Raw genomic sequence first — 12,676 nt, forward strand, 5'->3', positions numbered from 1 at the left:
CAAAAAGCACAAGGCACAGCCCCAGGGAGGACAGGAATGTGCAGTGGGGAAGGGCCCGAGTCTAGATGTGAACGGACCTCCCCCTGCTTCTCATGGAAACAAGCAGTGGCTGTGGAAATCCTTCAGGGGGTGAGGAAAAAAAAAAAGGACTCATTCAGAGGCGTCGTCAGTGGTGAAAATGAAAAGGTGGTAATGGGTGGTGTGCAGCTGGCACAGGAGCACCGCTCTCCACTGAGAGGAGGGAGGGAGCCGGAATCCTGAACCACCACCACCCCTTTCAAGAACATGGGCGTCTGCAGCTCTGAAAGTGACCCCAAACACCAACGGTGTGCCCTCTGGTATGACTCGGAGACTACATGCTTTCAGGGGTTGGGGCGGTCTATAGTCCTATTGTGGTCTCCACAATTTCCACCTCTGGATCACATTCCCAGAGGGCTTGAGGACCCTTAAAATCTGAATAAAACCCTGGTCCCAACAATTTCACCTGTGCTCTGTTTGTAGCAAAGCCAGAAAGTGCACACATCTGAGCTGGACTCCTCTCACCCACGGACAGTCGGCTGTGAAGTTCCATTGTCTGTGACGCACTCACTCTGGGAGGGACGCGGAGGGAAACCAACTGGGGAACCGGACTTTCCCTTGGACAATCAAAATCAAATAACTCAGGTAATAAAAGCTGACAGCAGACAAGCATAATCAAATACTGGGAGAATGGGGCGCAAAAAGGATGTTGTCAAGAAATCAATTCTGATGATAATCAACCTTCAGTGGGCCTAAAGTCAGTGCTGCCAAAATGCTCGTGACACGGAGGAAACCTGTGTAACTCAGCAGCGGTCTTCTGTTAACTGTCCCAGAAAGGAAAGCGGCCCACAGACAAGACACGAGGCTTCAGGATGGGCTTGGGGACAGAGCCCCGACAGTCCCCAAGCTGGGCGCTCAGACGGCTCTGCGCCTGGTGGATCCACCTCTGAAAGCCCCTTGGTGCCTGCACTTGAAATGAATGAAATAACCGTGGGTTTTGCAGGAGTCAAGCTGGAAGACGTGTCTTTTGATTCGACTTGACCGGAACAAAATATCGGTTATTTTTTCTGTGCACAGACTGTGAAAGCACCCTTAAGTTGGCAAGCACTGGATGTGATTTCATAAAATGAAGAATAAAATCAATTCTGAAAATTGCATGGAGCTCAAAAATGCCGAGCGACAATGTTGACCAAATGGATTTTCCTTCAGCTGTGGTCCGACGGTGAGTCTTCTAAGTCTGGGCGGTCTAAAACTAGTCAATAAGGTTGCAGATGCTTTTTTAGTTATTAGCTTTAAAGTAGTATTACCTATGGGATATACAGATATTTGTCATGGGAAATTATTTTATAGGCAATTCATCCAGACAGAAAACCAGGCCATTTCAAGCTAACAAGAGACCCGGAGCAAAACTCAGAAAACAATCCATCTGACAACCAGCCTTCGTCATGGTATCTCCTGTCTCTCTGTTCTTAGAGACACTTACCCTTTCCCATGACACCAGAAACAAAAGATTATGGCTTTAAACGGGGACTAACTGGCTGGGCAAGGAGGTTGTTCAAATAAACCACGCATCTTGAGACTGCACACAGACGGACAGACTCGAGGCGGCAGAAGTCACTGACTTGGAGGGTCACAGCTGTATCTCCCTACAGTCTCGCTGGGCCTTGAGTAGGCTGTCCCCCGAACTCCGCCCTGTGCGGCTCTGGACATGTCAGCAGCTGTCTGTGGCCCTTTCCCTGGGAGCAGCATGTTCCTGGTTGTCTGCTTGGCTGCAGACAGGTATTGGAGGCTCGGTGAAGGCACTACTGTGCCTGCCATCTTTGGGGCCAAGTGTCCCATTCCCCTCCTCTTTCCTTTGGGGAAGGAACAGCTTCAGGAACCTTCTCAGTGCCCCCGGGCCTGCAACCATCAGAAGTGAGATCTGGAGTCAAGAGTGTCTGTCTTGACATGTGGTTGCCGAAGGGGAGGAGGGAGCCAGGGAGGGCTGGACTGGGCGTCTGGGGTCAGCAGACGACAACTATCACACACAGGACAGATGGACGACAAGGCCCTGCTGAAGGAATAGCACAGGGTGCTACAGTCAATGTCCTGGGATAAATCTTAATGGAAAAGATGGACGACAAGGCCCTGCTGAAGGAATAGCACAGGGTGCTACAGTCCATGTCCTGGGATAAATCTTAATGGAAAAGAATATAAAAAAGAAGGTATACATGTGTACAACTTTGTCAAACTGACAGTCACTTTGCTGTACAGAAGTGAGCAGAACATTGTAAATCAACTATATTAAAAAAGAAAAAGCATCTGTCTCAGTGTGTTAATCTTTCCTGTAGGGCTACTCAAGAGAGTTAAACATAACACAGAAAAGATGAAAGTCTTACATCTGAAAACAGCAGGGTACTGGAGGAGGAAATGGCAACCCACTCCAGTACTCTTGCTGGGAAAATCCCATGGGCAGAGGAGTCTGGCGGGCTACAGTCTACAGGGTCGCAAAGAGTTGGGACACAGCTGAGCACACACACAGGGCACTGTGGTGAGTACAGCAGGCTGTCAGGAGACGCTGAATTGGGGCTGCTAGGCCCATTCCTCCACTGAAATCTCTCATAACAGAGGACACCGAAATCTGCCACCAGAGAGCTCAGATGCGTTCTCACCAACTGCATCAGGCAAAACTGTCCCACAAACCCCATATACTATGTGGAGGCCCTTCTCAAATGTTCCGTCAGATTGGGACAAGTAGCTAAGGCACAAAGTCTAAGAAACAAAATAAACAGAACTGTGGGAGAGCTTACATTGCTTTTCTTTCTACTTGGAAAATGAACAAAATTTCTGCTTTCCACTGGAGTTGACTGATTTTCACTAAATTTAGCAGATAGCACTTATGTTTATTTATAGGGCAGGCTGGCATCTTAAAAACCGCGAGGGGTGGGAAAAAGGTTTAAATGGACTGACATTCTATGACTTTGTTTCATGAAGCCTCAGTGGGGCTGGATAAAGTATTAATACCCACACAAGTAAACAACTGTTTTCTCTATTCCGTGACTCAAAACAGCAATGAGCTTGAAACAGGACTCCAGCGGGCCTTGGGGCCCACTTCTGTCCAAGCAGACAGGAGCTCAGAAGCGGAGTGCCTGGGCCCTGGAGTCAGCTCCCCTCAGGCCTGACGGAGTCACTAAGTGGCTCACTCTCAACCTCAGAGGTGGCGCTTCCTCACCAGAAAAACGGGGAGACGGACGGCCCCACTGCAGGGGGTGCTGGGAGGACGGACTGGATTAGAAAGTGGTCCACTGTGAGCCACAGAACCCGCTGTTAGCTATCGGCCTCGACTGACCCTGAGCTGCCTATGGGGCCAATGACAACTCATCTGGATTCCCTGTTCAGCAAAGCAGGGTTTAGGAAGAGACATCCCCACAGAAATCACCTTTTATCATCTGCTAAAAAAAACCTCACCTGCATATATGACCGTTCTCACAGTTACTCCTGGACACACTGACTCAGAGAAGGACTCGCTACACTACTAGGACCTCTCAATTCCTCTAGAACCCTAATGACTCGACCTCACCTCCATACGTCCATTCCTCACTCCTGACAAATGAGGTCAGAAATCTGGGAGGCTGACACAGAGAGGGAAAAAAGGGGAGCTCACTAGGCTGAAGCTCCAATGGGACATGATACGCTTCATGAGGAAGAAACACTCACACAGGCTACGGTGGGAGGGGATTATCAGGTGGGCTTAAGAGGTGACGTGAGAATGCATGCTTGATTCCAAGGTCCTGAAGAAACAAGTTCTTCAGGAGGCAGGGACACGGTCACGGCACATGGCCTGACTGAGGCGGAAACCCCAGGCTTCTCCCCGCCAAGCTCGGCAACACAGGTACCACCCTGATTTGTTGGGCTGTCAAAAGGGTGCGTTATATACCTGACTTTGGGAAACAGGGACGCTTTATCAGGAACTGCTTTCCCCAGGGCTTCGTGAGCACTGTGACAGAATCCCATTCATCCACTCATCTGTCCATCTGTTCACCGAGGCCTACTGCGTGCCAGACTTTGTGGTGGAGGCTAAGACAGACTGTATTAGAGTTTTGTAAATGCCAAGGAGGAATTATTACCACACAATTCAGTGCTCAACACACAGGACAGCGACAAGGGCAGAGCTGTATAACACAGGGAAGACGGCCACTGTTACAGCAACCACGGACCGAATGCACCCTTGAGAAACCGCCAATCGCTATATCGTACATATGTAACTTAAATACCATTGTATATCAGCTATACTTCAATTAAAAAAAATTAAAGATAACAGTTAAGCTCTGAAGTTGTTTTTCTTTCTTTTTTTTTTTTTAACCATTCATGGGTAAAGGATTGCGTTACCAGTAAGGACTGTATGCTTAATGTTTAATTTAATCAGTGACCCAAAGGCAGGAGCGTGGAGTCAGAGCTCTGCAGAGCACACCTCCACCACACTACTGATTTAATGAATACTCCCAGGCACTCTTTAAACTGAAAGATGGTTCATTAGATTGGTGCATCTGCCCTTCTCGGCAATCTGTTGTGTTTCTGAGGAAGTCAGGAAAAAAACATGAACATACCGCTTTCGGGTATGTTATGAGTAACTCAGCTTCCAATGATTACTAAGTCATCAGGAGCTCAGGGTGCCTGATTTCAGGAAAAAAAATCGTCTGAATCATCCTCCTTCCGTATTACTAGTTCTCTTCTCATTTGTCTTGAAAATTTCAAGTATTAGCCATTAAAAAAAAAAAACACATACTGCAAAATGAATCACCTAATACATTATCTGCAAGCTACAAAAATAAGCACAGTTTTAATATATCAAAAAAATAAAAAATAAAGCTCTTATAAAACTGGCTTAAAAGCCAGCACCTCCTTGCGAGTTTTCCCCACTTGTCCCATCAAAGTCATCACTACCTCCTCTGGGCTCCTGGCCTGCGTCATACATCTACTGTCCACTGCAATCTGCTCTGGGGGCTGTTAGCTGAGGTGTCATATATACATGTTCTTGGAAAGCAAAGAAAACAAATCCAAAAAGTGTCTCTGTCCCCATCTCAGTACCTGCTGCATAGAAGATGCTAATAAAAGTGCTGAAGTGAATAGACAAAAATAAGTTTCTATAATCAGGGCTTATACATCTGGAAGCTCACTCTAATGGCAGAAAATGAAAAGGAACTAAAGAGCCTCTTGATGAGGGTGAAAGAGGAGAGTGAAAAAGCTGATGTGAAACTCAACATTCAAAAAACTAAGATCATAGCATCTGGTCCCATCACTTCATGGCAAATAGAAGGGGAAAACGTAGAAGCAGTGACAGATTTTATTTTCGTGGGCTCCAAAAATCATTGTGGACAGTGACCGCAGCCATGAAATTAAAAGACACTTGCTCCTTGGAAGGAAAGGTATCATAAACCAAAAGAGGGTATTAAAAAGCAGAGACATCACTTTGCCGACAAAGGTCCATATAGTCAAAGCTATGGTTTTTCCAGTAGTCATGTGTGGATGTGAGATAAAGAAGGCTGAGCACCAAAAAACTGATGCTTTTGAACTGTGGTACTGGAGAAGACTCTTGAGAGTCAAGGAGATCAAACCAGTCCATCCTAAAGGAAATCAGTCCTGAATATTCATTGGAAGGACTGATGCTGAAGCTCCAATAATTTGACCACCTGATGTGAAGAACTGACTCACTAGAAAAGACCCTGATGCTGGAAAAGATCGAAGGCGGGAGGAGAAGGGGACCACAGAGGATGAGATGGTTGGATGGTATCACCGACTCAATGGACATGAGTTTGAGTAAGCTCTGAGAGTTGGTGATGGACAGGGAGGCCTGGCGTGCTGCAGTCCATGGGCTCACAAAGAGTCAGACATGACTGAAGCGAGGAGCCAACTCAGTGGAAAAGCCCCTGATGCTGGGAAAGACTGAGGCAAAAGGAGAAGAGCGTGGCAGAGGATGAAATGGTCAGATAGGATCACCAACTCAGTGGCCATGAATCTGAGCAAACTCTGGGAGACAGTGGAGGACAAAGGAGCCTGGTGTGCTGCCCATGTGGTCACAAAGAGTTGGACACAACTTAGCGACTTAATAACAACAAGCAACAACAAAACAGGGCCTTAAACTATGAAAAAACCAGAAACTCACTCACTTGCCACCCTCCGCAAACATTTCTCCAAGGCCTCTGCGGCTGAGGCGCTTGAAGGACACAGAAGTGGAGCCTGGGACATAGACATGAACATGTGTCTGCTTCAGAGAACTTGCTGGAGGTGAGAGGCCTCCGTTTGTGCCCTCTCTCATCCTTACAGAATTTGGCAAATACATTACAAAATTCAGGACTAGAATTTAGCATTCAGCGTTCAGTCTGAAGTTGATTTCAAGTGGGCTGGAAATTCAAGATGGTGGGGAAGGTGTGTGAGACTAAAATTTGGGTTTGTTAAATCAACTTGGGAACAGTGTGTGAATTCTAAGAGGTTTCAGGTTAAAAGGTGTTCTGAGCAAGCGGCTCGCTGGTTCACACACAGGCCTGGCGTTCAGCAGTGCTGACCGGCACCGAGTAACACGGCGAGCGGATGAGACAGTCCTTGCCGGAACAAAACACACCAATTAATAAAGAATTAGAATACACCAACACAGTCTCCACAGAGGTGTGGGCAAGATACAGCAGCAGTCCACGGGAGGCGGCGAGCCGCCCAGCCTGCAGTGTGAGAGAAGAACCTACTGTGTCTGACGCGGTGAACAAGGCTGCCTGTGAGTCGCATACACACGCCTACTGACCTAAGACTCTTGGCACACATGTGTTTTCTCCAGGTCGATCTGACAAAACTGAGTTTTCTATACTCTCTGATTCTTTTCAAATGAGCTGATTTAGGGATGATAAACAGACTCATTCAATAAGCATTCGCTCGTCTACCATGTACCAGAAATGGCAGGGTTTTGACACTTAAGTGTATAAATATATACACAAACATGAACATCCTAACATCCCCGCAGCTACCGCTCAATCACAATGCAACAGCCCAGACTTCCCAGAGATTCTGTGCTCCACGCGATGAGTGCAGCAGACAGCCTGTCCCTGAGAGACGCTGTGGAGAAACTCCGCACAGCCTCCCTGACAGACAAGCAGAAGACAAGTGTGATGCCACGCCACTCTCACGGGTGCCGGGCCACTTTAATGCGGCCGTGGCCCACGGAACTGCAGAGCCCCGCAGCCCTAGACAGGATGGAAAATCCCTGAGCACATCTCCACGGTGTCAGGTTCTTAATGGCCCCTTCAGAGGTATCCTCCAAGGACCGAGGCGTTTAGTCAGAGTTTGCAGCATTTCGTGTGGAATAAACGTTTCTTCTATAGTCGGTAAAACAACTGTCTGCTTTGTGAGAACCCAACTTCCTGCCGGACCCTGGCACAGTTCAACACCGCCAGACATCCAGAAAGCCTATATATTGATTTCCTTTTGTCCTGCACAGAGACAAGTGAACAGTCATCCAGAACATCTGGACTGTCCTCAAGAAGCCTCCACGGCTGCTGTGAGCAGCTCTGCAAGTCCACACGCAAGAAATGACTGAGAGGAGCCCACCTGGTGGGTCTTCAGAGGCGTATCCATCCTCGAGGCTGGTGAGGAAGGTGAGCACGCCTGATTCCGGGCACACTGCAGCCGTCGCACTCCACCCGGAGCCCCCCACCCGCCCAGCGGGCCGACCACAGCCTCTGGAGAGGACCCACCAGCAGGACACAGCTGTGCTCCGGCAGCATCCCGTACTGTTGCACGAGCCTCTGGCGGGTCACGTGGGGCAGCTCGGGGAGCCGCTCCCGCAGCTGGTCGATGTTGATCACCTGCTGCGGGTCTGCGCCGGAGGGGAGGGACCCTGAGTCGTAGAGCAGCAGCGGGGGCAGGTTGGGCTCCGGCATGAACCTGGGTGCAGAGAGGAGACGGCCTGACTCTCCGTAACGGGTTCAGTTGGAAGAGACAAACCTACAGTCAATGTGAAAGTTTGTCTACAGATGTTGTGCTACAAATATTTTTTGAAGTCCCACATGAAGTCTCCTACTCTTCCAGGAACTAGTCCTTGTACAAATGTAAGGTCAAAACCACCACATCCAGCGCTCTCTGTGCTCATAAACGAGCACTGCGTGAAAAGGGCGCAGCACAAGGTTGATGCCGCCCTGCCGTTTATAATCATGGATCAAGTGCATATTCACAAGACACAGACTGGAAAAAACAGAACCAAATACGAGCAACTTACTTCTTAGGAAGAAAGATGACTTCACCCACTAAAATTTTCAGTATTTTCAGCAGTTTTTATGAAAAGGAAACCTTCTTTCTTGAGAATTGGAATAAATAAATGGACTTTGCGTAATATTGGGTTAGCCACAAAGTTTGTTCAAGTTTTCCCATAACATCTGATGGAAGAACCCAAAAGACCTTTTGGCCCAACCCAATAAAATGTAGAAGGTAGGAGAGGGAGGGATGAACAGGGGAGCACAGCGGGGTTTCAGGGCAGTGAAAGCATTCTGTGTGACACTGTAATGGTGCACACGCGTCATCACACATCTGCTAAACCCGGAGAACAGACGACATAAGGGTGAACCCTAAGGTAAACTATGGACTTCAGTTACTAGGAAGGTATCATACTGGTTCATCATTTTAACAAATTTACCACATTATACACTAATGCAAGATGTTATAAGAGGAAACCCGCGTGCACGCGCGCGCGCGCGCGCGTGTGTGTGTGTGTGTGTGTGTGTGTGCCAGGGCGGGGAGGGGGTATATAGCATACAACAAGAAGTATATGGGAACTCTAATTTCTACTCAATTCTGCTGGAAAACTAAAACTGCAATAAAAAAAGTCAATTAAAAAAAAATGCGGACGCTGCATCACCGCATCAGCTCTTGTCAAACTAAGGTGTCCTTCCCTTTTGTCTATTCTAGCATCTAACGTCTTTCCCTCTGCCCATGCTTGTCAGAGGGCTTATGCAGAAGCAGGGTTACACAGAATAAATGGTGGCTCCCAGGTGATACATCAGAAATGCAAGCAACCCATCACCTCAATGCCAAATCTGTGCTATGAATCAGCCTGACTTCTGAAGGCAAGAGGAAAGCAAAGGGAGGCTGCCCAAACCTCATCTATTAACCTGGGGGAGCAACCTGAAGCCACTGACTCTGCTAAAAGCCAATGCCGTGCTCAGCGAGAGAGCAGCACCAACGCAGCGGGGGCCACACGGGAAAACAAAGGAGTTTCTTGGGAAGAACAGACTGAGCCTAGGGAGATCACTGTAATGAGAACAAGGGTGACTGAGACAGACACACGAGAGGCGTCCTTGAGGTGACGCCCACTCTTGGGGTTTACGAGCGGCTTCCTTCCTAAATCAGGACGCTGTATTTGTTCCTTGTCGACAGCAATGGCTACTCTATCTTTCTGCACTTCACAAAGCAAAGTGCCAACCTCTACCACTTTGTCGCTTCAACTTTTCACTTTTGCAGTCTGATAAACAAGGAAGAAATAAGAGGCTAAATTTACCCTACGCTATTCCTTTCTTTTTTTTAATGTGGAATATTTTAAAAATCTTTATTGAAATTGTTAAAATATTGCTTCTGCTTTATGTTTTTTGGCTGTTGAGACACATGGGATCTTGGTCGCCAATCAGGGGATCATCATTTCGATGTTTCCTCCTCCCTGCACAGGAAGGTGAGATCTTAGCCACTGGATACCACCAGCGAAGTCCTCAAAGCTATTCTTCTCATTTGCCTTATTTCTGGATCTCACAGTAAGTCTAACTTGTTAAACGGTATTACCTGAGATGTGACGGGAACTGCCATTAACATATACAGCTCTTTTTTCTACCTTCTTACAGTCCTTGCATTGCTGAATTTGTCCCTGAAAGTAGCATGAGAACAGCCCGGGCCCCCTCAACGGCCATCCTCTCAGCGCAGTTATGACGGCTCTGGCGAGGTGAGTGCCTAAGTGCTTCCAACCACTGAATCCTGTCAAATAAGGCCTCCAAGGCTCCCACATCAAAATACTCTTCCTCTCAGTACACACATAAACCAGGAACCCTGGATCTCCCACCGTGCAATGGCGACAGCAGAAAGTGCTTCCTAGAAGCCACCCAGGATCACTGTGTTGGTCTGTAAGTGGGCCTGGAATACAAGCCAAACAGAGAACGGTATTCTGACAAGAGGAGTAAGCACCTGTAGTCTTGTTTTCCTTCTTTGTCTCTCATCGGCACGGTGCACCTGTGACAGTTAAACGAGAGAACATTTTAAAAAGCACTGCAGCAAAGGCTGGTGTGTATGCAGACAGGGGCTCACTACCAACAGGGGAACCAGGGCACTCAAGCTCCTCTGCTTCTGTGGGACACACTTTCCTGAATACGCTGCAGAAATGATATTAAAGAAAGACACATGTGTAGCATGATAATTCAAAAAAAGAAAAAGAAACTGCTTCAATGTTTCCAACATTTAACCAGCTCAAACTCCAGGATTTTGAAATCTTTCCCCTGCTGCTGCTGCTGCTGCTAAGTCGCTTTAGTCGTGTCCAACTCTGTGCGACCCCATAGACAGCAGCCCACCAGGCTCCCCCATCTCTGGGATTCTCCAGGCAAGAACGCTGGAGTGGGTTGCCATTTCCTTCTCCAATGCATGAAAGTGAAAAGTGAAAGTGAAGTCAAAAGCTCAGTCGTGTCTGACTCCTAGCGACCCCATGGACTGCAGCCCATCAGGCCCCTCTGTCCATGGGATTTTCCAGGCAAGAGTACTGGAGTGGGGTGCCATTTCCTACTCCAGGGGATGTTTCTGACCCAGGGACTGACCCAGGTCTCCTGCATTGCAGGCAGACTCTCTACTGTCTGAGCCACCGGGGAACAAAGAATCAGAAAGTTAAGACTCAGAGATATCTGAACAGATAAACACACCTCTACAGCCAGCTCTAAGCTTTCTTCCACTTCTAAGCTGAAACTGGCAGGTCTGAAAGAATTTAAGGAAGTCAAAATTCTTGGCACAAAGGAGGTAAGCTGGAATCCAGGGAGGGGCCAGGATCTAGGACTCCAAGTCTGTTCAGCCAAGTGAAATCTGTCACCAGCCCTGGACGGTGTATCACATCCCTGTGGGGCACGGCATTTTCCTAATGAGGAAACCAGACTGCAGAGAAGCTAGGTACCTTCTTCATGGTGATACGGCTGGTCTGCGGAGCCCCACCGACCTGTATTCAAGATGCTGTCATGCAAACTCACCCAAGCTTGTAATCAAACGAGCGCGTTTCATTCAGAATTTCACCTCCATTCTCAAGTTCATTGATTTGCCTCTGAATTTCATAGTCTAAAAAATAAATAGTTTAGTATCATATTTGATTCCTTTATCCAGTTAAGCAATAATTGGAACTCTTTCAATTTTTAGGTCAAAAAATAATCAAGGGAGTTGTTTATAATTATTCTTTCCACAGATGCTGTATTTCTTCTTCTTGCTGCCATCACAGAGTAACATTGGTGGGAAGGGTCTTTTAGGAAGCTCTGCTCTCTCACTTTTTGAGCAAACCTAGGTTTAGAGCAATTAACGTGACCCAGTACAGAACACAAGCACACAGCTTGGCAGAAGGGCTAGGGCCAATGCTGACGACAAGCAACTCTGCATCTAGGACCTTGCTTATCAAAGAGTGTTTATCCCAGGACCCAAGGGCAGGATTCAGGGGGTTCTGGTATCTCCTGGGATTATATACAAATGTGGCTGTGTGCCTATGTACGGATTTTGGAGAAATGATCCAGAATGTCCACTGTATATTCCAAGGGATCTATGGCCCCCAAAGATGAAGAGCCACTGCTCTACGCCTTGCTCCCTCACCACGGAAAAAGGCAGCAGTGGTGAGCGGAACACAGCCTCCGCTGCCACGCTTCCTTATGAAAACAGCCTCAGCCTTGCCTCCCCCTCCTTGCTGCTGCTGCTGCTAAGTCACTTCAGTCGTGTCCAACTCTGTGCGACCCCATGGATGGCAGCCTACCAGGCTCCCCAGTCCCTGGAATTCTCCAGGCAAGAACACTGGAGTGGCTTGCCATTTCCTTCTCCAATGCATGAAAGTGAAAAGTGAAAGGGAAGTCACTCAATCGTGTCCGACTCTTAGCGACCCCATGGACCGCAGCCCACCAGGCTCCTCCATCCATGGGATTTTCCAGGCAAGAGTACTGGAGTGGGGTGCCATTGCCTTCTCCCCCTCCCTCCTTAACTCCCCACTTAAACATACTCCTCTTGCCCTCACCCAAATCCTGACTCTTATCTGAGCTGACAAAAAGCAACAAACCCCAAGAGGATGGCTAAAAGGTCTGATGTAAGGAGAAAATTGGAGTGGAAAAATTACAGGCTTGGGGACTTAAGCCCGTAACAGGAAAGCTCGGGTTCTTCCAGCCCCAGCCCGACCACAGGTAGAGTTCTGTCTCAGACTGCCACTCCACAGGGTACTTCATAGGACAACAGAAGGCTAGGGGCAGCCAAAGCCTTCAAACTCATCTGGGATGAATCTACCTAAAATCTTGTTGCTTGTTTAAGTTCCAATCACCACCTCTTACACTAATGAGCTCCAGGACACTCACCTACAAGGCGAAGTGGAACTTTTTTCGATTCATTCCAAGCTTCACCTTCACCAACCTGAGCTGGAAGGGTTTCTCCTGGCCCAGAA

At 47.9% G+C, this 12,676-nt stretch overlaps 1 protein-coding gene across 5 annotated transcripts in view; it reads right to left on the reverse strand.

The window, feature by feature from the left end:
• GATB (glutamyl-tRNA amidotransferase subunit B) overlaps nucleotides 1–12,676 on the reverse strand; it is a 119,972-nt gene that overhangs the window by 43,505 nt on the left and 63,791 nt on the right. For all 5 annotated transcript variants that reach the window (XM_025268173.3, XM_006072197.4, XR_006545704.2 and 2 more), the window contains 3 exons: nucleotides 11,244–11,328; nucleotides 10,204–10,248; nucleotides 7,737–7,926 (listed from right to left, as the gene is read on the reverse strand). In XM_025268173.3, the coding sequence (XP_025123958.2) occupies nucleotides 7,737–7,926; nucleotides 10,204–10,248; nucleotides 11,244–11,328 (320 nt within the window). The remainder of the gene's footprint in view (nucleotides 1–7,736; nucleotides 7,927–10,203; nucleotides 10,249–11,243; nucleotides 11,329–12,676) is intronic.

The sequence above is a fragment of the Bubalus bubalis genome, chromosome 17, assembly GCF_019923935.1.
Source record: "Bubalus bubalis isolate 160015118507 breed Murrah chromosome 17, NDDB_SH_1, whole genome shotgun sequence".
In the NCBI taxonomy this organism is placed as follows: Eukaryota; Metazoa; Chordata; class Mammalia; order Artiodactyla; family Bovidae; genus Bubalus; species Bubalus bubalis.